At 49.5% G+C, this 18988-nt stretch overlaps 8 protein-coding genes across 8 annotated transcripts; 5 read left to right on the top strand and 3 right to left on the bottom strand.

The window, feature by feature from the left end:
- The first annotated feature begins 1566 nt into the window (after positions 1 to 1566).
- On the top strand, positions 1567 to 3646 carry BC939DRAFT_469546 (uncharacterized protein). The gene is made up of 4 exons (XM_051558025.1): positions 1567 to 2682; positions 2799 to 2927; positions 3288 to 3344; positions 3433 to 3646. Exons 1-4 carry the CDS (start codon positions 1651 to 1653, stop codon positions 3598 to 3600), a joined length of 1386 nt encoding a protein of 461 aa, XP_051406378.1. The 5' UTR covers positions 1567 to 1650; the 3' UTR covers positions 3601 to 3646.
- Positions 3608 to 5356, top strand: BC939DRAFT_469543 (uncharacterized protein; the record flags this gene model as incomplete). Its single annotated transcript, XM_051558024.1, has 3 exons — positions 3608 to 3695; positions 3796 to 3961; positions 4197 to 5356. Coding segments are annotated over exons 1-3 (1130 nt in total), but the record flags the coding sequence as incomplete, so codon positions are not given.
- Position 5357: 1 nt separating this feature from the next.
- BC939DRAFT_417260 (uncharacterized protein) lies at positions 5358 to 6948 on the bottom strand. The gene is made up of 3 exons (XM_051553020.1): positions 6483 to 6948; positions 5800 to 6368; positions 5358 to 5664 (listed from the first exon to the last, which is right to left on the bottom strand). The coding sequence occupies exons 1-3, from the start codon at positions 6705 to 6707 to the stop codon at positions 5430 to 5432; spliced, it is 1029 nt and encodes a 342-aa protein (XP_051406376.1). The 5' UTR covers positions 6708 to 6948; the 3' UTR covers positions 5358 to 5429.
- A 952-nt stretch (positions 6949 to 7900) lies between these two features.
- Positions 7901 to 8864, top strand: BC939DRAFT_508424 (uncharacterized protein; the record flags this gene model as incomplete). The annotated part of the gene is made up of 2 exons (XM_051560999.1): positions 7901 to 8220; positions 8339 to 8864. 2 exons carry the CDS (start codon positions 7901 to 7903, stop codon positions 8862 to 8864), a joined length of 846 nt encoding a protein of 281 aa, XP_051406375.1.
- A 1100-nt stretch (positions 8865 to 9964) lies between these two features.
- Positions 9965 to 10971, top strand: BC939DRAFT_469539 (metallo-beta-lactamase). Its single transcript, XM_051558023.1, has one exon. It carries the CDS (start codon positions 10034 to 10036, stop codon positions 10904 to 10906), a length of 873 nt encoding a protein of 290 aa, XP_051406374.1. The 5' UTR covers positions 9965 to 10033; the 3' UTR covers positions 10907 to 10971.
- A 358-nt stretch (positions 10972 to 11329) lies between these two features.
- BC939DRAFT_511440 (uncharacterized protein) lies at positions 11330 to 13484 on the top strand (the record flags this gene model as incomplete). Its single annotated transcript, XM_051561100.1, has 3 exons — positions 11330 to 12626; positions 12726 to 12929; positions 13051 to 13484. 3 exons carry the CDS (start codon positions 11330 to 11332, stop codon positions 13482 to 13484), a joined length of 1935 nt encoding a protein of 644 aa, XP_051406373.1.
- Positions 13485 to 13624: 140 nt separating this feature from the next.
- BC939DRAFT_508421 (von Willebrand factor type A domain-containing protein) lies at positions 13625 to 17116 on the bottom strand (the record flags this gene model as incomplete). The annotated part of the gene is made up of 3 exons (XM_051560998.1): positions 13625 to 14682; positions 14805 to 16963; positions 17076 to 17116. The coding sequence occupies 3 exons, from the start codon at positions 17114 to 17116 to the stop codon at positions 13625 to 13627; spliced, it is 3258 nt and encodes a 1085-aa protein (XP_051406372.1).
- Positions 17117 to 17756: 640 nt separating this feature from the next.
- On the bottom strand, positions 17757 to 18776 carry BC939DRAFT_53484 (uncharacterized protein). The gene is made up of 2 exons (XM_051561727.1): positions 18410 to 18776; positions 17757 to 18307 (listed from the first exon to the last, which is right to left on the bottom strand). Exons 1-2 carry the CDS (start codon positions 18698 to 18700, stop codon positions 17882 to 17884), a joined length of 717 nt encoding a protein of 238 aa, XP_051406371.1. The 5' UTR covers positions 18701 to 18776; the 3' UTR covers positions 17757 to 17881.
- Positions 18777 to 18988: the final 212 nt, after the last annotated feature.

The following is an 18988-nucleotide window of genomic DNA, read 5'->3' as shown; positions in this document are numbered from 1 at the left end:
TCCAAATATGAAGGATATGCATCGGAAAGTCAGTTGTGACATGCACCCACTTACGTTCTCAACGGCGAGAGTAGTTTTGAAATGAGCAGTAAGCGATTCGTCAATTAAAGTTACAGAGGAAGGTTAGTGAAGATACAAAGGAGCAAAAGGTTGAAGGGTATGGCGTATACATGGTATTTAACATTGAACCTGATGAATAACTAAGAAGCAAAGCCCATGGATTAGAATGAACAGATAAAGGATGAACATGATGGATGGACCGGGGGATTTTACAAGCATCATCGCCGCGACAGCGATCAATTAAAAAAAAAAGCCTTTCTTTTCACATTAGAAGTGCATTGGCTGTATGCATAAATTTGACAGCCATAGAATAGGGGAGATCGGCTTTTGCGCTGCTTAAGGATTTGGATGTTACAAGCAACAGCCAGCCCAGTACCTGTGCCTTCGTGTGATTCTTCCTGTTGTTGAATTATGTCTAATGGCTATATCGCCAAGGTGCCAAGACAGGAAACACATACGCGACCAGTATGTTCATCACTTATGGAATGTCACCAAGCACACATGTTAACAGCCCCTGGGCCTGCAAATCCGCCGCTCCTGTTCTCCTTCGATAAACATCGAAAAGACAACAATGACGGCCTAGGTACTAGAATTTTTTCTTACAACGTTTTGCTTTTGGAGACCTACTAGAGAATGTATCGTGTTGTTCAGCAACATGGTGCTTGGCAACCTAGGAAAACGCGTGTTTTCTTGGCCAATCATGAACGAGCACTGTGCGTGCCCTGGATATGAAATGTACGTGTCTGTTTGTACTGAACACAACCCATCCACAGGATTCATTATCAGACACTCAGATCCATGGCAGTTGAAATGACCAATCTGAATAGTGACAGCTCGCTGGAGCTCATCGCCAGAGCCACCACCACAGTAATTCGCTCGCAGGCAACATCGAGGCTCTACCATGGTATATTATGTGCCGCTTTTATAACCATCTTTCTCTAGGCAAAGTTGGCTCTCATGCAATTGATATCTGTTAGGCTTTGCCGCGTTAACTCCCGTCTATTTTCTGACAAACGAATGACTCCTGTCCCTTGCTTGCGCATAAACACTAGCTTTCTTATAAAAATGGAAGCAGAAGCAGAGTAAGCAAAGGAAGGGCGACATCAGCCATAGAGCCAAGGACAAACATTCGCACCCTGCAGATTAGTCGTCCACTTATCTTCCTAGGACATGTAAAAATATATTTCTGCAGTGCACATTCTACTTTGGTCACGACAGAGTCCTTCTGCTCCAGCTCCCAGCGCCCTCTTCCGATGCTTTGATTAACCAGGTATCTAGCTAACCTTCAACGTGCTTAATACCCCGTCCAGCCAATCCTCCGTTCGTTCGTTCGTTTATTCCCTGTTCGACGGGACAACATTAATTCGCCACTTTGTTCCCTTTTCCAGTCTCTTCTGTCACTTTTCTCTCCTCAGCATTTGCCTCTTGATTTGCACTGACATAAACTGTCCCAGAACAGATACTACCGGCCCTTTTTTTTTTTTTTTTCTTTTTTTGTATTCCAGACACGATTACAGACAGAACTAAACACGGCACCCATCGGCATTACCTTCAAGCACACCAACTTGTAAAATCACCTACTTCATCGTCATGTCTCACCACATCTCCCAAGCTCCATTCCTGTTTGCTACCCTCCCTTCCTGCACAACTATTTCTGTTGGAAATCAGCACTCATACAGCGTCGGCAGTGTATATAGTAGTAGGAGCAGTATTTACAGTTGCAGCATTGGCAGCAGCATTGGCAGCAGCGTGAGCAGCAGCGTCAGTCTCAGTGACCATTCCTTCTACAACCTGTCGAAGAACAGCAACAAGAGTAGCCTTGACCTCACTCAATGCGCGCAGTACCTTCCACATCATCCTTACCCTTCCATATACAACCATAGCAACAACCCATGCACCTTCAGCCAAACAAGCGTGCAAGGCCACAGTATTTATAGCCTGTCATCCAACGCCAGCTCTTGTATCAGTATGGCCTCCCAGTCCTCTGTTGAAAAAGTCAGCCACGCCTTTGGATCTTTGCCTTCTCCTTGTCCAGTTCCCTCCTTCTCTGCGTCCTCCACTTCTCTGCCGCTAGTATCCTCCATCAGTATTCCTCTCACAACTCCAGCTGCTTCCAAGAGCAAGGGCTTATCACCTTCTCCTTCATTGAGCTCAAGACGTGGCTCACCTCCACATATCCAGGGACACCCTCAACAACAACAGCTGCAGCTACAGAACTCCTTTTCGCGATCACCCTCGGTTTCAGATACTTCATTGTCTACCCCAGCCCTTCTCTTCCAGGAATCTACGGGACTGCGTACACCATTGCTCGCACCAGTTGCCACCTTAAATCAGCTACCCCTTCGAAAGACTGTATCCAAGACTGTCCCCTCTTTGGACACTAAACTACGCCCCCACCCGGCGTCGCCGTCACCATCATTTGTTTCCAGTTCATCAACCATGATGAGCTCAAGTTCTCCACGCTACTCAGACACTTTGTCGTCCGGAGCTGGCATGAATGATTCAGACGTAAACAGTGCATACGGATCGAGCCCTAAAATGAGAACATACCCACAGCCAATGGCGACGATGGCCATTACAGATCTTGTCATCTCAGAGGGACATCACCTCACCACACTCAATGTACATAATGGAGTTGTATCATGTAGGCACATTTACGATATTTCGCATATAACATACAAGATATTAATGGACGAATATTTTTTTTTTTTGTTGCGCCCATTCTTTTTCATTCTTAGCGGATTGCATATGCTCTGAACCAAGCTGTAGAAACCTCCGTGACCGTAGGCCGCAAGGAGAGCACTACTGTCCGATCGCTGGTTGATCGATGGGCTGAGATGGTGCAGATTCATTCCAAGTTTCATGAAGTGAGTATTGGACCATTTCCTCTCTATTCTTCTCCACAGTCCGTGCATACGGTCGTTGTCTTTGTCTACCCTTCCTGGACGTGAACGCGCTTTGACATGCATACAGGTCGTTTGTGTCCATATTTTATCCATTGTGTGCTATGTTGTGCACCCCTTGACCTCTGTGCCTTGTGCTTTTTATGACAGCTGCTTTGATACACTGCCTCCTTTTTTTTTCTTTTCTTAATTGGGCCGCCCCCCAGCATTCTAAAATTTCACCTCTCCTTGTCCCGGCAAGAGTTATATTTGTATAAAAAAAAAGCCATGACTAACGGTGAATGCATGCCCATTCTTTGTTTCCGGCCTGGATCTGGATCATAGGATGTCGTTGCTGTAATCGAGGACCTTCGTGAGGCTGCGGAATTGATCAATGAGCTGGTAGGTGGACAGAAGCTCGTGAGGGCCAACTGCATTGCATCTGCTTCTGCTTCTTCAGTCAGTTAACATCTGCGTGGCACTTTTATAGCTGATGGCCCTTGAGCCCATCCTTGTTGAGCACAGTCGAGAGTTGTCTATCTCCCTAAAAAAGCTGACTCGCCGTGAGCAGGTAAGCAAAAGGCTGTACACTAAAGCCGTTAAAGGGCCAAGGCTGACTCCTGATCATATGCATGTCCTATGTACCACAGACGTGTGAAGGCGCGTTTTTTTTTTTTTTTTTTCTTGTGGCCATTGGTCAATTTCTACATTCCATGCTTATGTCTGTGCTCGTATCCATGTCCATGTCCCATGGTACTGGTTGTGCGATGCTAATATTTCATTAGAAGTAAGAAATAAACGCTTCTCCTGGTCCCATGCTGAGATATCTGCCTACTACTCCGTCAATTCTTAGAACCCGGACCACATGCTTGCCGAATGGGACTCGGCCCTTCGCCAACCGCTCGAGCACTTGGCTTGCTACGAGGAGTGGCTCCAGCGCATTGATCCTCAGTCAAGTTTCTGCATGGCTTACCGTGCCCAGCTCAATAGCGTGGTTGACAAGATCAAAATGGCTGCTGGTATGAACACCCTTTAACGTTTTTATTTTTTTCATGTTCTGTTTTGGATTTCTTTTGTTCGCCTTGATCAATTACGAGTATTGTCTTTCTAACGGCCTTCAACTTGAACTCATCTATCCACCGACCCCTTCCTCTCCATAAAAAAAAAAAAAAAAAAAAAAAAACCCTCACACGGCTCCTCTCGAAACGGCAAAATTACGAACCATGTCGTCCTTGAAATTATCCAAACCCACAGAAAACTACCAGCAACCTCGCAACGTGTTTCGGCGTCTGAGCAGTATGGCCCGTGTGGCCATCAAGCGTCGCTCCTCTGTCCAGGTCTCGCCTTGGGGCTCCCCATCCACCCCACAGACACCCACCACTTTCAGTACCCCTCTCTCAGCCGACTCGACCGAGTCCTGCGACATGTCCCTGATTACACCTACCACTACCATTACTACCACGGCTACTTTCGACAAGGTCGAGACTTCGCAGTCTACTGCTACTTCTCCTAGGGTCTCACTGCAAATCTCCGAGACTATCATTCAGGAGCTTCCTATTGCTGACAATGACCTGGCAAACGGCGCCAAGGCAACGAAATCGGCGTTGTCTTCTTCTACTCTTGATGGCAATACCAAGCAGGAGAAAAGTCTCCCTGCCATCCTAGGAGCTGCCTCCATCACCACGATGGAGAAGACCGATTCCGAAAATAAGGAGCTCGCAACGCCTATCGCAGATACGTTCCTTGTGCCGGTGAGCAGCTCGAGGCAGCGCCGGGCATCGAAATCCTCAGAGCTGAACAACGAGAGTGCCGGCACTTTGGCAGTTGCTATGCTGGTCGTATCGCCTTCCTCTGAGGTGACCTCGTCTGTGTCGTCCGTACGCTCGTCCAAGGTGCCGCTGTTTTCAGCAGAGAAGCTCAATGGCGGAGGGATGTTTGCTTCCCGACCACACGTCCACCCTTCGTCCTCGCTCGCACGGCGGACGTTTTTGGCGGAGAGGGAGGCCCGTAAGGCCACGCTTCGCATCGGCACCAGCATGACTATCCAAGCCAAGGCCGAGAGCTTGCAGTCGCCGACGTTCCCGGTCAAGAAGGCGTCGATCGAGAATTTGAGGAGGGCCTCGATGCCGATGACGAAGGGCTACAAGAATAACAAGCCCCCACCAGTCAAGTCTCTGATCGGCTTTTGGGAGCAGGTGTCCGAGTCCCTGGATGACTGAACACTCTGTTTCCTTACATGAATATACCCCTCACTCTCTAGTACACCCGCACCCAAAAGCATCAGCCATTGCTCAATTCTGTTTAGCCCTGTCTAGTTGACGCGTCTGGCCCATTTATTCATCCTAGTCTCCTTGGCAAATAGAGTACACCACTAATAGTTTAATTGTAATAGAGAGAGCTGTTGTTATTTTTCTAAGGATATGAACCTGGTCGACAACGTCGATGTCGTTTTTTTTTTTATTCATATACATATTTTAGAATACAAAATCACTGCGACTTTCTCTCGAGCTCGTCCAGACTGGTCCCAGCAGGCAGAGGAATCAAGCGAGAAGTAGTCTTTTTGTACAGCTTGTAGGTAGGATACTTCTTGAAGGTCAAGTACTCTGTCAACCAGGTCGATCCCTGGAACAGGAGGGTCAGATTGGCGACGCCGACGATCGAAGGGTTGATCCACGCAACATATGTTGGATATCCAGAAGCGATTGAAAACAGGTAAACGGACCTATAGGGATTACAACAGTCAAGAAGTACGATCGTAAGATGTATGATCTTGGTGAGATGAGGTCAAGAAGACATCACACACATCGACAACAACAACAACAGCAGCAGCAGCAGTAAAAGAAACGGTCGCTCGTACCACCAGATAGTCAGTTCGCCGAAAAAGTTGGGATGTCGTGAGTACTTGAACAGTCCTTGGGTGAAGAAACCACGCTTATAATCGCCCGTGAGGACCTCCTTCTTCGCAATGGCCTTTCGCTTTGCCTCCTGGAATGCCCACTGTTGCTCATCTGCGATGGTCTCAAGAGCCAACCCGCCGATGAACAGGAGGGTTGCGACGGCGTCGATCCAGTTCAATGGCGTGGTCTCAACAAAGGTCGTCCTCCATGCGGTGTAGACAGGCGCGGTGATGGCGACGAGCAGCAGGTTCTGGAAAAGACAGATAAAGAAGACGTTGAAGAAGAACCAGATGCCCGATGGGATCTTTGATCCGAGGTAGGGCCAGCGGTAGTCTTCGCTGTCGAAGGCGTAGCCTCCCTTGCGATAAAAGTTGTAGGTCAATCGCGCGCCCCAGGCAAGGATTAGAACGGTGGCGATGTAGACACGGGGAGTGTAGTCGAAGGGTTCGCCCTTGGGCCAGTAGAGCATGTCACGGACCGAGTAGTGGACGGTGTAGAGGACCGGGACAATTGACCACAGTCTGTCGACCTAGATATCATTCCCATTGTGTTGGGTTAGGATGCTGATTGTACCTGAAAGTAGTTGGCAATGTGTGATTTGCTGCAAGTGTGCAGAGTACAGTTTCCGCTGCGTGTATTTTACCCAGGAATGTGTTCCTGTAGCCATTGACTGGAACCAGCAGATGAAGGCGAAGAGGAGCGAAGCCCTGATGGCAAAGATGAGGGGATCTGAAGTGGCATGGTAAACGATGAAGTCAAGGAAGAGGGAGGTGTTATCCGAGCTCGGTAACTGCAGGTTGTCGTAGCCGTTCTGGAGCAGCTCCGCAAAGGACTTCCAGGAGAAGACGTCGGCAAGAGTGGCAGCCATCGTTGGGGATGAGCTGTAGATGTGAAAAGCGTTGTGGGAGGATGGAAGGATTCAAGGGAATCAAAGGTGAATCTGGTTGGTTGGTTGGCTGGGAGCACTTCCCACAGGTTCTTATCCTCCCTTCAGCTGACGGTCTTCATTTGACTTCTCCTAAACTCATTTGACGTTCCCTAAACTCATTTGACTGTCACGATCATCCTCGCGTCGCGTGAGGTATAAAAGGGTTCGAAATCCCCTCGACTCCAAAAGAAAAAACTACTCGCAATCACACGCACAAACATACACACACACACACACACACACAAAATCATACACACACAAAAATGGCCTCTCAGACACATTCCGTCTCCACAGAACATACTCACAAGAACAGTATTCCGGTCTCTGTCGAGCGCATGATGATTTCCAACGCCCATATCATCACCAGCATGAGTCCAATGGACTTTGGCGCACACGGCATCCCCGGCGTCATAGTCGGCAGCGATTATTGCGCTCAGCAACTTCAGCAGCAGCACCATCACAACCACAAACAGGGGAACGCCTGGAAGTTCAGCACAGCGCAAGACCAGCAACGCAGCAAGCTACCGCCGCGTCTAAAGCGCACAGCCAGTCGCCGACTCCGCAAACAGGCCTCTACGGGCGTCGCTATCCTTCGCAGTGAAGCCAGCCTCGACAATCTCCTCCACCGCCATCACCGGTGAAATAAACATTGAGTCTATAGTCGTAGCTGCATAGCTCCATAGACGGTTTTTCTCTGCCTACATAAAGAGACGTGTCTGTCACTTCCAGTGTTTCTCAAAAATATTCGACTTTTATTCGACTCGTGCTAGGCCAATGTAACTGTCGAATCGAATTTCGAATTTCATTCGAATTTTACATTGGCCTAGCACGAGTCGAATATTTTTGAGAAACACTGCAGTCAGCAAAGACAGACGCGTTTGCGGGAGCCCGTTCCGCCCCACAAAAAATGGTGGCGACACTTCAGAAAGACATCCATCCGTGCACTCGGTTCCCGCTTCCTTTATTTTCTCCACATTCCCTCCAAGGAGTCCTCTTCGCTCATCAGCACTCTCATTCCTCTCATTCCTCCTCATCCTTACGCCATTCCCTTTCTTTCTTTTTCTCACTGACCTCCTAATACTACTCCTCAGAGAACTACCGGAGCATCAAATACCAATATGCCACCCTCAACCATGAACAAGATCCTGCTGGCGCTGCCACCACCCGCCCTGCAGTACTCTGCCAACCTGATTTCGTTCTACTTTCAACACGTACGACCGCGCCAGGTCATGGTGCGTAAACACCTTCGTCGCCTTATCCTCCTGGTCCTGTTGCTCAACCTCAAGTCCCTGCCGGGGGTGTTCCACGCAAAGATGGGCCTCCGCATCGCAGCCGTGCAGCTGTATTCGTTGAGCCATCGCAAAGGATTCAGGATTAAACCAACAGACACCAGCGTGGTCAGAGAACGGGTCTGGGTCGATGACCTCGACCTCAACTTCCATTTCTCGAACAGGTATGCATAACCAAAGGAAACCGACGAGTTGGGGGACACGCCATCATTGACATCGACTGAACGCTTTTCTTCTTTTCCTCTCTCTACCTTTTCTCTTTCCGTGGATGTCTAATGGCAGTTCCTATGGTAAGAACTGTGACTATGCGAGGGTCAAGTACGTGACATCCCTCTTCGGCTCCAGTGTCCTCCCGTTGCACCCACTTCGCAAGATCGCCTTCGTGTTGGGAGGGAACCAATTTTTGTTCAAGAAAGAGATCACACTCTTCCAGTCCTTCGAGATCCGAACTCGATTGTTGGCCTGGAACCAGAAATGGTTCGTGATCGAACACAGGATGTATACTCCTTCTCGCAAAACTGAAGGCGCAGGAGAACAGACATTGTGCGCAATTGGCATCTCCAAGTTCGTGTTGAAGCACGCAGGTGGGTCATGGAAGAACAAGACGATTCCGTTCCTGGACGCACTCGAGATGGTCGGACATGATGTCAAAGAGCTCAGGGTGCTTGAGGCCAAGTCTGATGGTGGAAACGTAGTCCTGTTGCCAAAGGAGGAGCTCGAGTTCAGGTCGTTTGATGGCTGGACCCACCGTGGGGCAGCTGTTGGCAATGCACTCGAGTTGTGTGAACATATGTTGGCACAGGAGTAAAATGTGTAATATCAGAAAATAAATATTACGTGTTAAAGTAACAAAAATGGAATCGTTGGTCCTGAGAGAGGAAAGGCGGCAAGCGATCTCCACACTTCAATGGAGTAGGTGGGTTCTATAGGCATATCCATTTGCCTAGTAATTGTCTGAGTCTAACCTATGACTTTCATTTCCTAGGCGAAGGGATGTGGACCTTTTAAAGAATTTTGTAGCGCGCTAGGTCGCGGCGCATTGTAGGGAACCGTTTATTTAATGCGTCTTATTGACAATACCACCCATTGCGAGGGCGGTGCAGACTCAGGGGCGATGCACCTCTGACGATGTGCATGGGTTTTGATTTTTAGCCTGAGTCAAACCAGACCGTCCCTTTTTTTGACTTAAAAGTAAAACGAACACCTTCCAAAAAGGGAAAACGCACAATGCGCACTTTCCATGTAAGGCAAAACGAACCGCACGCGCTCAAACCTGAAAACGAACAGTTCGTTTTCCACCGTGCAGAATGTTCACGGACTAATTACTTGGCCTACAGGCTTGCAGGAGTAATAGGGGTAATGCCTTTAGATAGAGCTTGGTCAAGGCTTTCCTACTGTAGGATCGGATGGCGAAGAAATAAAAAACGAACAGCCGTATCACCGAACGCAGTGGATATTTTACCCTTATATCCACTTACAGACAAGGAAGTCAAAAAGGCAAGAGAGGGGCCATTATTTTCAGGGTAGCCGGTACCTTATAAAGCGGTTCCCATCTGCACCACGTGAAGGGTATTCATACGTAACATAGGTCAATATAGTGCAGGCCCTACAGCAGGAAAACAAGCCTGTAGGCCAAGCAATTAGCCCGTGAACATTCTGCACGGTGGAAAACGAACTGTTCGTTTTCAGGTTTGAACGCGTGCGGTTCGTTTTGCCTTACATGGAAAGTGCGCATTGTGTGTTTGTTTGCCTTAGTGAGAGAACCTTCGATTTACAAATAGACAAGTCATTTTTTTCCTCTCTAAATCGAACGCTCTGGTTTGACCAGTCATCCGCAGCTGCGCACATGCACGCATGAAATGTATAAATACGAGCAATATCCAACGTCCATCTTGGATTTATCTCACGCTACCTTCCCACACACCTTCTGTTGCCAGACAACACACACAGACGCGAAACGCTACCACTGCTCCGAATATGACTTCTTCGCTATCCTTTGTGTGCGTTACATGCGGCACCAACACTCCGGCTGACGATATAGGTGCCCCACTCGCCACCTGTATTATCTGCGACGAGCCGCGCCAATATGTTCGCGTGGGAGGCCAGCAATGGACCACCCTCGAGGTGATGAAGGCGAGTGGCAAGTACTCTAACAAGTTCACTCCAACAGAGGCCGACCCGCAAAATATGATTTCGATTTCGACAGCTCCACAGTATGCGATCGGCCAGCGCGGCATTCTTATTCGTACGCCCGAGGGCAACGTCCTCTGGGACTGCATCACCTATCTCGATGACGAGACCATTGCCCACGTCAAGGAACTCGGCGGTCTCAAGGCCATTGTGATCTCACACCCGCACTACTATTCTTCTCTCAAGGATTGGAGCGAAGCATTTGGCGGCATTCCAGTTTATACTCATGTGAACGACAAAAAGTGGGTCCAACGTCCGGCCAACAATCACATCTTCTGGGAGGGCAATACGCTCGATCTCCTTGATGGCGAGATCAAGGTTTTGTGCCCGGGTGGTCACTTTGATGGATCAGCCCTCCTGCTCTGGAACAAGAACCTCCTCGTTGCCGATACTATGATGGTTGCAGCTTCGCGCAAGTCCGTATCGTTTATGTACAGCTTCCCCAACTACTGGCCACTTCCGCCCAATCAAGTCAAGACTATCTGGAAGAGCGTCCGGCCATACGAGGTTGATAATGTTTTAGGCGCCTGGGTTGGAAAGGAGATCCTGGGAAACGGCCGCAGGATTGTTTACGAGAGTGCTAAGCTATATACTCAGTATAGCGGCCACGAGGTTGTCAAATACTATGGCAATGACGCTGAGGAGCTTACTTTCAACTGATCACCACTAGTTGCTAGAGCAGATGCACAGCAGAATTATGAATAAAGGGCTATCAAGTACTGAAGCCGTATTCCTTTAATATACTTGAATTCGAGAATGAGATAGCAGACTGCGTAGCCGGTCACCTCATTGAAGCTGGGCTCGCAAAAACACGAAGTAAAAAGTGCAAGAAGGCCAGGAAACAAAAGAGAGGACCAGCATCATCCAAAATCGACCAAATCCACAATGAACAATGCATCTCGTACAGCATTCTTTCTAGAAGTTACCCGGGCGAGGATAGAGACCTTTGTGGAAATGACAGGTTCGTGCCGACAAGAAAAGACTGCGGTGCATTGGACTCGCGACATATATAAACAAGGAATGGTTCTCAAGGACGTTTTCTCCACCTTTCTTTTCACGACTGCCTTCCTTATGACGCTTACCATGACCATTGCACTGCCCACAACCAGTTTCCACGACCTGGATGAGTCCACGGACGCTACTCTTATCACTGGTCTAAAGGACACCGATAACAATCCTCCTATTGTGAACAACGCGCTCCAGCTCGTCCCTTTGAGTCTTGAAGAGAATACTACTCTTGCAAGTGGTAAAGAGGCCATTGCTCCTTCAAGCGACGAGGAGGGCGTTGTTCCATCGAACGACGAGGAGGGCGCTGTTCCATCGAACGACGAGGAAAGGGTTATTCCTACTCTGAGGTTGTGTCCGGCTCGAGAAACCGTGCATACCGCTCCTTCTTCTGGCACCGAAGTCTCGGCCAATAATGACTCCACTGGCGTCTCTCAGAAGCAAGACCTGTCTATGGGTTCGAACCAGGCATCCACAACTCATACTAGCAAGACCAACAGCGACGTCAACACTGAGATCAAACCGGAGGTTAAAGCCGACACCAACATTGTATCCATTACTCGAGGCACCAACGAAATCGTAACTAAGGCCCATGCCGAGGCTAACACCGATGCCGACGACAAGATCGCTAACAAGATTGGCGTTTCCTCCGCTGATGATGAAGAACCGCAGCAAGAACAGGTCGTTCCTGATGCAGCATCGACGGCCACCCTCGCTGACGATGGCGAAGCTGCCGAGCACGGTACTGATACCATTCCTCGAGAGGATCCAAGTGACACCAACAAACTATCCATCTCAAAGAGCGACTCAAGGACGGATTTCACCTTTGTCGACAAGAACCCATCGGCCAAAGGGAAGGATAAAATTACCACAGCACTAGCGACGCCGGATGCAGGCCCTTCGGATAAAGATCGAGCGGCGCCTGTCCTGATTGCTGCCAATCCTCCGCCTGCAACTTCTGTTAAGCAACATAAGAAATCCCGGCGCAAGGTCAAGCTTCCTATTCCAGAACCGGTACCTGAATTGTCTTATAAGAAGGCAGTAACGTCTTCTAGCAAGAAATCAGCGACCATTCCTTCAGACGATGAAGACCCTTTGTCGTCCCCAGATGTTTCGTGCGCAGAGCAAGAATCAAGCGTATCTACCGCTGCCACACGCAGGGAACCGGTGCGAAAGATGGGGCACCGAGTCCGTCATTTGAAGAATCCGGAGGATCTGGTTCCGTATATCATTCGCATCAATGAGCACGGTCCACAGGGCTATGTGGACAGCTCGGATACCGGTTCCAGTAGTTCCAGGTCGACGAGGAGTCGTGCTATAAAATTCAAGCTCCAGGGTAAGGATATTACTTTGCTGAAAGAAGACGAATTCGACGGTACGTATGCAGCACCTTCGCCTTTTTTTTTTTTTTTTTTTTTTTTTGGGAGTTTGTTCGCTTTCTCTGTTCCTGACGTTGTCGATTATCCGCCCATAGAACTGACGGATGGTGTGAGCCAGCCCATAAGGCAAGAAATCCGAAAGACCATCATGGACTTCTGTAGAGACCTCAGTGCTGGCAAGTTCGAGAGTTGCCTCAAAGATGGATTCATATATCTTATGCCGTACGAATACGAGGACCGTCCAAAAGACATCGAGAAGATCATGAAGATAGATGTTTCCAGATGTCAAGATCAGGATGGTAAGTGCAGTCGAAAGCCTAAAAAATCGGTGCGCTTTTGTCTCTACGGATTCGGTCTCCTTCCTACGCTTCTTCTTAAAAAAAATCCTTTTCTATTCTTCTACAACATTCAACACTACAGTCATCTCGGCAATAAAAGTTGGCTCCAGCGGCAATCCGGCTAAGCGCACCGTGAATTACAGGTCTGCCCACTGCAGAGTGGATACAGAATGGATGAGGGCTTTTCCTTCATCTGACTGCAAGCGCGACGTGGGCACTAAGCCCATAGTATTCCTGAATTTGTTGGAACGCATTCTCCATCGATGGTTGATCGGGCACCAATACGACGTCATCTGTTCAGAGCTCAAAAAGAGTCAGCAACGCCAAGGACAGAGACACATTGAGATATTTTGGTTCCACCTCGGCCCTCATAGAATGACCCATAGGGAGGCCTTTGACGAAACCTACAATGCCTTGAAGCCTTTCATCTTAAGCTGCTTGAAAGTCTTTAGAAAATTAGAGCCTGTGCATAAGCGTCTCCGCAGACACGCTAAGAAGGAGAGCGCTAAGAAATAGATGACAATAAATCAAGCACTTCACCATGCCAACTATTTTTTTTTTTTGCGTTCTCATAAATTCTGGAGTGCTCGGAGGTTGTATGCACATATACTTTATTATTTATTAAGCCAATCTGTACCTAATCGATCTTATTCCTCTCAGGGTGTGCCCGGTGCGACCAGTTCTGCGGCTTTCTTTAAGACCACTTCTACGCCATCGTGTCCGATCTGCTGCTCCATCCAGTCCTTCGCCTTCTCGACCACCAGCTCCCAGGTATCCTTGTCCTTGGCTAGTTTCTTTTCAAAGTACACGACCGCCAGTGCTGTCGCCATGATCCTGACATCCCATCCGTTATCCTTAGCTATCTTATCTGCATCTGCCACTGCAACATTGAGAGACTTCAACATTTCCGACCGCCACGCCCAGGATCCCTCAAATGTCTGCAAGTCGACCAAGTATGCCAAGGTCGCTGCACCGCCCTGAGGCGCTGCTGGTTTCACTGCGGCAATCAAATTGCTACCACTGCTGCTTCCACCGCCTGCAGTGCTTCCGAAGAGACCTACGGGACTACCGCCAAAACTATTACCTCCAGGACTGCCAAACAGTGCGGTGCTGCTGGTCGGAGCACTGCCAAAGAGTGTGTTGTTGTTACTGCTGCCTGAGGGGCTACCAAAGAGTGGTTTCCCTGTTACCTTTTTACGTTTCATTCCCGATGTCTCCTTGGTCGGCGCGCGTGAGATCGCTGATTGAGGCACGAGCTCCTTTGCTATGGACCGAGCAGATTGGGCCAAGGCCGAGCTTTGTGCAGTCAGGGAGCCAATTTTAACATCCGATATCTCCTCGTCGTCGTCCGCTGACGTCTCAAACTGTGGCAGCGCCGCCGATCTGAAACTAGAAGGGGAACAACTCTGAGGCTGCACCGATCCAAACCCCCGGGCTGGGCTTTGATGCATTCTGAATAGTCGCTGCTGTTGCTGTTGCTGTTGTTGTTGCTGTTGCTGTTGCTGGATGTGCGTGCTCTGATGTATATGAGGTATCGATCTAGATTTAGAAGCCGATTTAAAGGAGGATGCGTGCATTGGCGGTGCATAGCTCGACAGCACTGGAGACGCCACCATTTGAGCCCCAAAGGTCGGCGTGTGCTGGTGTGGAATAGAATTAGTATAAGCCATCATCCCTAGTGGAGGAGGAGAAGGATGTGCATGTAGGACTGAGGCTGAGATTACCAGTGAAGATAAAAGGTTTGGATGATGTTAGGAGATGTGACACACATGAAATTGAGGGTGAATACAAATGTATCATTAGCACACTGAATACAAAGACAACTCAGGGACGAACCTTGGAATGCTCTGTAAATTGGTGGCGCTGGCGGCGCTTCCGGAGCAGCACTCAGGACATTGAGCAACTCCGGTTCTTTTGCTTTGTCCCCGTCCTGTTCACTGTCAACAGCCACGAACGAACACCACTTGCCTCCAACCTGGAACTGAACGCCAAGACGGACCGCTTCTCGCTCGACCATGTGCTCGAACTGGCTCTCGTGCTTGGACTTGATAAGCACACCGTCTTCGTCCTTGGCCTGAGTGATCCAGCCTCGGCCCTGCTCCAGCTCCGCAATCGCTCTCTTGGCTGCGAGCTGGTGGATGGTCTCGCCTGGGGTCTCGAGCACTTGGATCGGGATCTCAAGCTCGAGGGGACCATGCGCCGATACCCCGCGCAGCACCACGGACTTTGGTTTCAGATGGCTGCACTCTGGGCCCATGAGGAGATAGACGCTGGTCCGATTGAACGCGAAGAGCGGCGGAATGATGTGGGGCGCCTGGAGTAGCTTCGGGGGTGCTAGCGGAGGTAGATGTGCGTATCTCCTTTGTCCGGTCTCGTCGTGGTTGGATGCATCCTTGTCGAGGTCGACCGACATGTCGAAGAAGGATATGGGCTTCTTCTGCTTCTCTGAAGATGGCTCGGGATCGGTCCGCTTGTCGCCTGATAGATCCAGCTTGACCGTCAGGCTGTCCGCAACCTTCTCCACCAGCTCAAAGTCATCCTCATCCGTGTCGGTCATCCGGTTTTCGTCGACGTATTTGACCTCGAGAGAATAATCCACAACATGAGGCGAGAGTGCTCCCTTCAGCATGCGAACAATCTTCTTCTCCATCCTTTCTCCCTCGCCAACGACCTGCGAGAACCCGTTCCCAGCCTTGGCCACGCCCTCGATCAGCGCATGGGAGACATCGTTGCCAACGCCGAGAGTGAACACCCGGATGGGAACCTTGCTCTCGATCACCTGCTCGTTCAGATACGAGAACAGCTTCTGTTGGTCCCAGATCTCGCCATCGGTGAGCAGCATGACCTCGAGCGAGATGTCCCTGTACCGCTGCTTCAGCGTCGCCTTGATTGGCTTCAACATCTCTGTGCCCCCCATGTCCGCATTCATGCGCTCCACGTACTTCTCGGCCTGCTTCAAGGTGCTCTGGTCGTATGTCTGGCTCTTGCCCCACAGAAACGAGTATGTGCCGCCAAAGGAGCAGATGTTAAACTTGACGCCAACGGGAAGGCTCTTGAGGAAGACCTTCAGGGCCGATTTGACGAGTTCGATCCTCGAGCCGGACATGCTGCCGCTGCGATCGCAGATAAACACGATCTCGGGCCTCTCTGGTGGGAGCAAGAACCTCGGGACCAAGGTGGCCATCAGTGCTCGGTGGTTGGGGATGGTCGGGTGGGTCTCGAGGATGGCTGTCGACATGCCGATGTCCTTTGTGACTACCTGGATCACAAAGTCTTTCTCCAGTCCCGCGCTCCCAAGGCTGAGGGTCGCAGACGCCTTTGACATCACCGGCTCGGCGTTAGGTGCAAGCGAGGTCGTCCCCAGGGATACGGCAATAGGGTGACTGGGAGATTGGATCTGTTGGATCACGCTAGCCTGCTCCATGGCCACATCCACCGTAATCTGGATGCGTCCCTCGGATGGTGGCTGAAGGTATCCTTTAGCGATATCAACTGGATGGTCTCCGTAACGGGGCATGATGACGGTAGGAATGGTGAATCGGATACCATCGACTGCAGCATCGTGCTTCAGCTCCCCCAGGTATGTGATCTCCACGACGATGTTCGCTCCTGGTGCAATGTTTCCTACAGTGGTAGTGAAGATATCTGAAGCATTTGAAAGCTGTTCTAGAAGAATAGCTTGTTTGCCTTGAGCGACCGCGTCATGGAAGACTTTCTTGGCCTTTTCCCGTTCCTTGACCTGACCAACAATGATTCGGTTGCCGATGCGGCAGGTAAATCCAACGACACTGACACCCTCGTAGAGGGGGAAGGTGTACTGGACCTCCTTAATGGGGTCGCGCTCGGACGGGTTGAAGTACGTCTGGGTGAGAGTTGTCCTCGAGGTGGTCGAGAGGATGGTGGTGTGAGCCACAATGTCGACAAGTGGCAAGAACTGCTTGTTGTTATTGGCGCCCAAGTAGAAGAGCCCGCATATTTGGTTCATGCGTACTGGACTATTTAATTGGGAAGACAATTATACATTTTGTTAGCAATGTGTGAGTTTGTGCATAGAATGAGAATGTGGCAGTGCAAATAAAAACGTAGTTGCCATAGTCATTGAATTACATCTTTTCTGGGGCCGAGGCTTGGCGCTGGAAAGGATACATAGGGCGTATTTGAGTTGGATGTGGATGAATGGATGGGAAGGAGAGGAAGAATGTGTTGGAGGAAAGGAAGTGTTATCGAAAGAGATGGCCCCTTTTATATTTTTTTGCGTAAATGCAGCGCAAACGACGTTTTTTTGTGGGGAAGGTGCAGGCGCAGCTCAAAATCTGAGTGCCAAGACACATTTTTAGTGGACAAGCTGCACAGTTCGCATTTCTGCAACGCGTATCACGAGAAGTAGACGAGCGAATGGAGCGACTTTTACTTACTATTCTCGACTCTCCTTGGATGCCGATTAATAATCTTTATACCTGTTGTCGCGTATTATCAGCGCAATGGACTCTAAATCGCCCCATGTCCTTACTCTTCGGTGTCTTCAGCAAACTTTTCCTTTTCTCACCATGTTCTTTCGCGATGTGCTGTCCGTTCTAGTTTGTGAATTGTTGAAGACTGCAGTAGTCATTATTGCCGATACTTCAAGACGGATAAAACTATTCTCGAAGAATATAATGTAGTTCAGGATGATACAGGGATACTGAATCCGAAGAACGAACAAGCCAGGCGCGATACGAATTCCACGTCACAATTCACGTCGTATCTGATTTCCCAGTTCATTACGCTAATGTGTTCAAGCTTCTGTCACGCCTTATCCTTTTCCATGTTAGATTCTTTTTAAAGCTCAGTAACGATGATATCTCGCGCCGCTCCATCAATATTTATTAAATGTGGATGCCCGGTACAGAGGGGACAGTTATCAGGAGATTTGTTCAAGACCAAAATTCAGCTTCTCGTCGTCTCTTGGATAACCGCCTTCGTTCCATTATCTCCTCCCCATCCTCAAATTCCTCGTCTCTTCTTCTCTTCCTCTCACGCAACTCCTCCTCGCGTGCCATCTGAGCTCGTAGGTCCTGTAGGATCCTTTCCCGATGAGCATTCTCTTCCTCAAGAATTTCCTGTTCCTCGAGCTGATCTTCTTGCCAAACCTCTGGCTCCGCCAATAAGGCAGTCCGAGACGTAGAAGTGGGGATATACAAGTCTTGGTATGACGGAAGAGGTGGCGCCTCGTACTGATGTTGGCGCTCAACTCGCTTCCATCGGTCTAACTTCCGTCGAAAGCGTTCTTGGTGCTCCTCAAGGGGGACCTCACACTCAGAATAGTGCGGTTCCAAATTCTTGGGCGGGGTCAATGTCGACTATAAGGCGAATTGGATAACGTTAAAATATTGTCCTGAGTATTCTGGCTCATGCTCCAACTGAAGAAATAATAAATATGAAAAAAAAGGAAAAAAACGCACCTTAAACTCGACGACGCCGTCCAACGACTTCCTTTGGTTCTTGTCCTTGCCTTGACTAAGCCTGCGAGCAGATTCTGCATCTGACACCAGACCCCACAGGGCCACATCATGGTGCTGAACCTTGTCAGATTTCCTCCGTTGCTGTTGCTGCTGTGTCTGGTGCTCCTCTTTTTGTTGCTCAGGTTCTGGAGTACGATTCTGCTTCGGCATGACAGCAGAGCGTAATGGTGCGGGTTTCCGTTTGGTAATCACAGATGCCCTCTGCACCGCCGGCGGTGATGTTTCGAACATCTATTACATGAAAAAAAAGTAGGCACCAGCACCATCTAAGTCCGCTGCCGTGGGAATGATCGGCCGAGCCCCTAACTCTGTTGGAAAGCGGTACCCAATGTTACACGACTGCTCACTTACCAAAGGTTTAGGCACCGATGCTGCAAAGCTCCTTCTGTTCACAGCACGACTGGCGCTGGCGCTCAAGACGGACATAGCTCCGTTCAGCTTGGCCTCAGTTTCTGGAGAGAAAAATTCTTGAAGGTTCGAATACACTCCACGCAATCCCTCCGCGATCGCCGCCGTCTT

This window comes from Gamsiella multidivaricata, assembly GCF_025024155.1.
Source record: "Gamsiella multidivaricata strain RSA 2152 chromosome Unknown BC939scaffold_131, whole genome shotgun sequence".
In the NCBI taxonomy this organism is placed as follows: domain Eukaryota; kingdom Fungi; phylum Mortierellomycota; class Mortierellomycetes; order Mortierellales; family Mortierellaceae; genus Gamsiella; species Gamsiella multidivaricata.
Note: the sequence above shows the minus strand (reverse complement) of the source record. Positions and strands in the feature narration are given on the sequence as shown.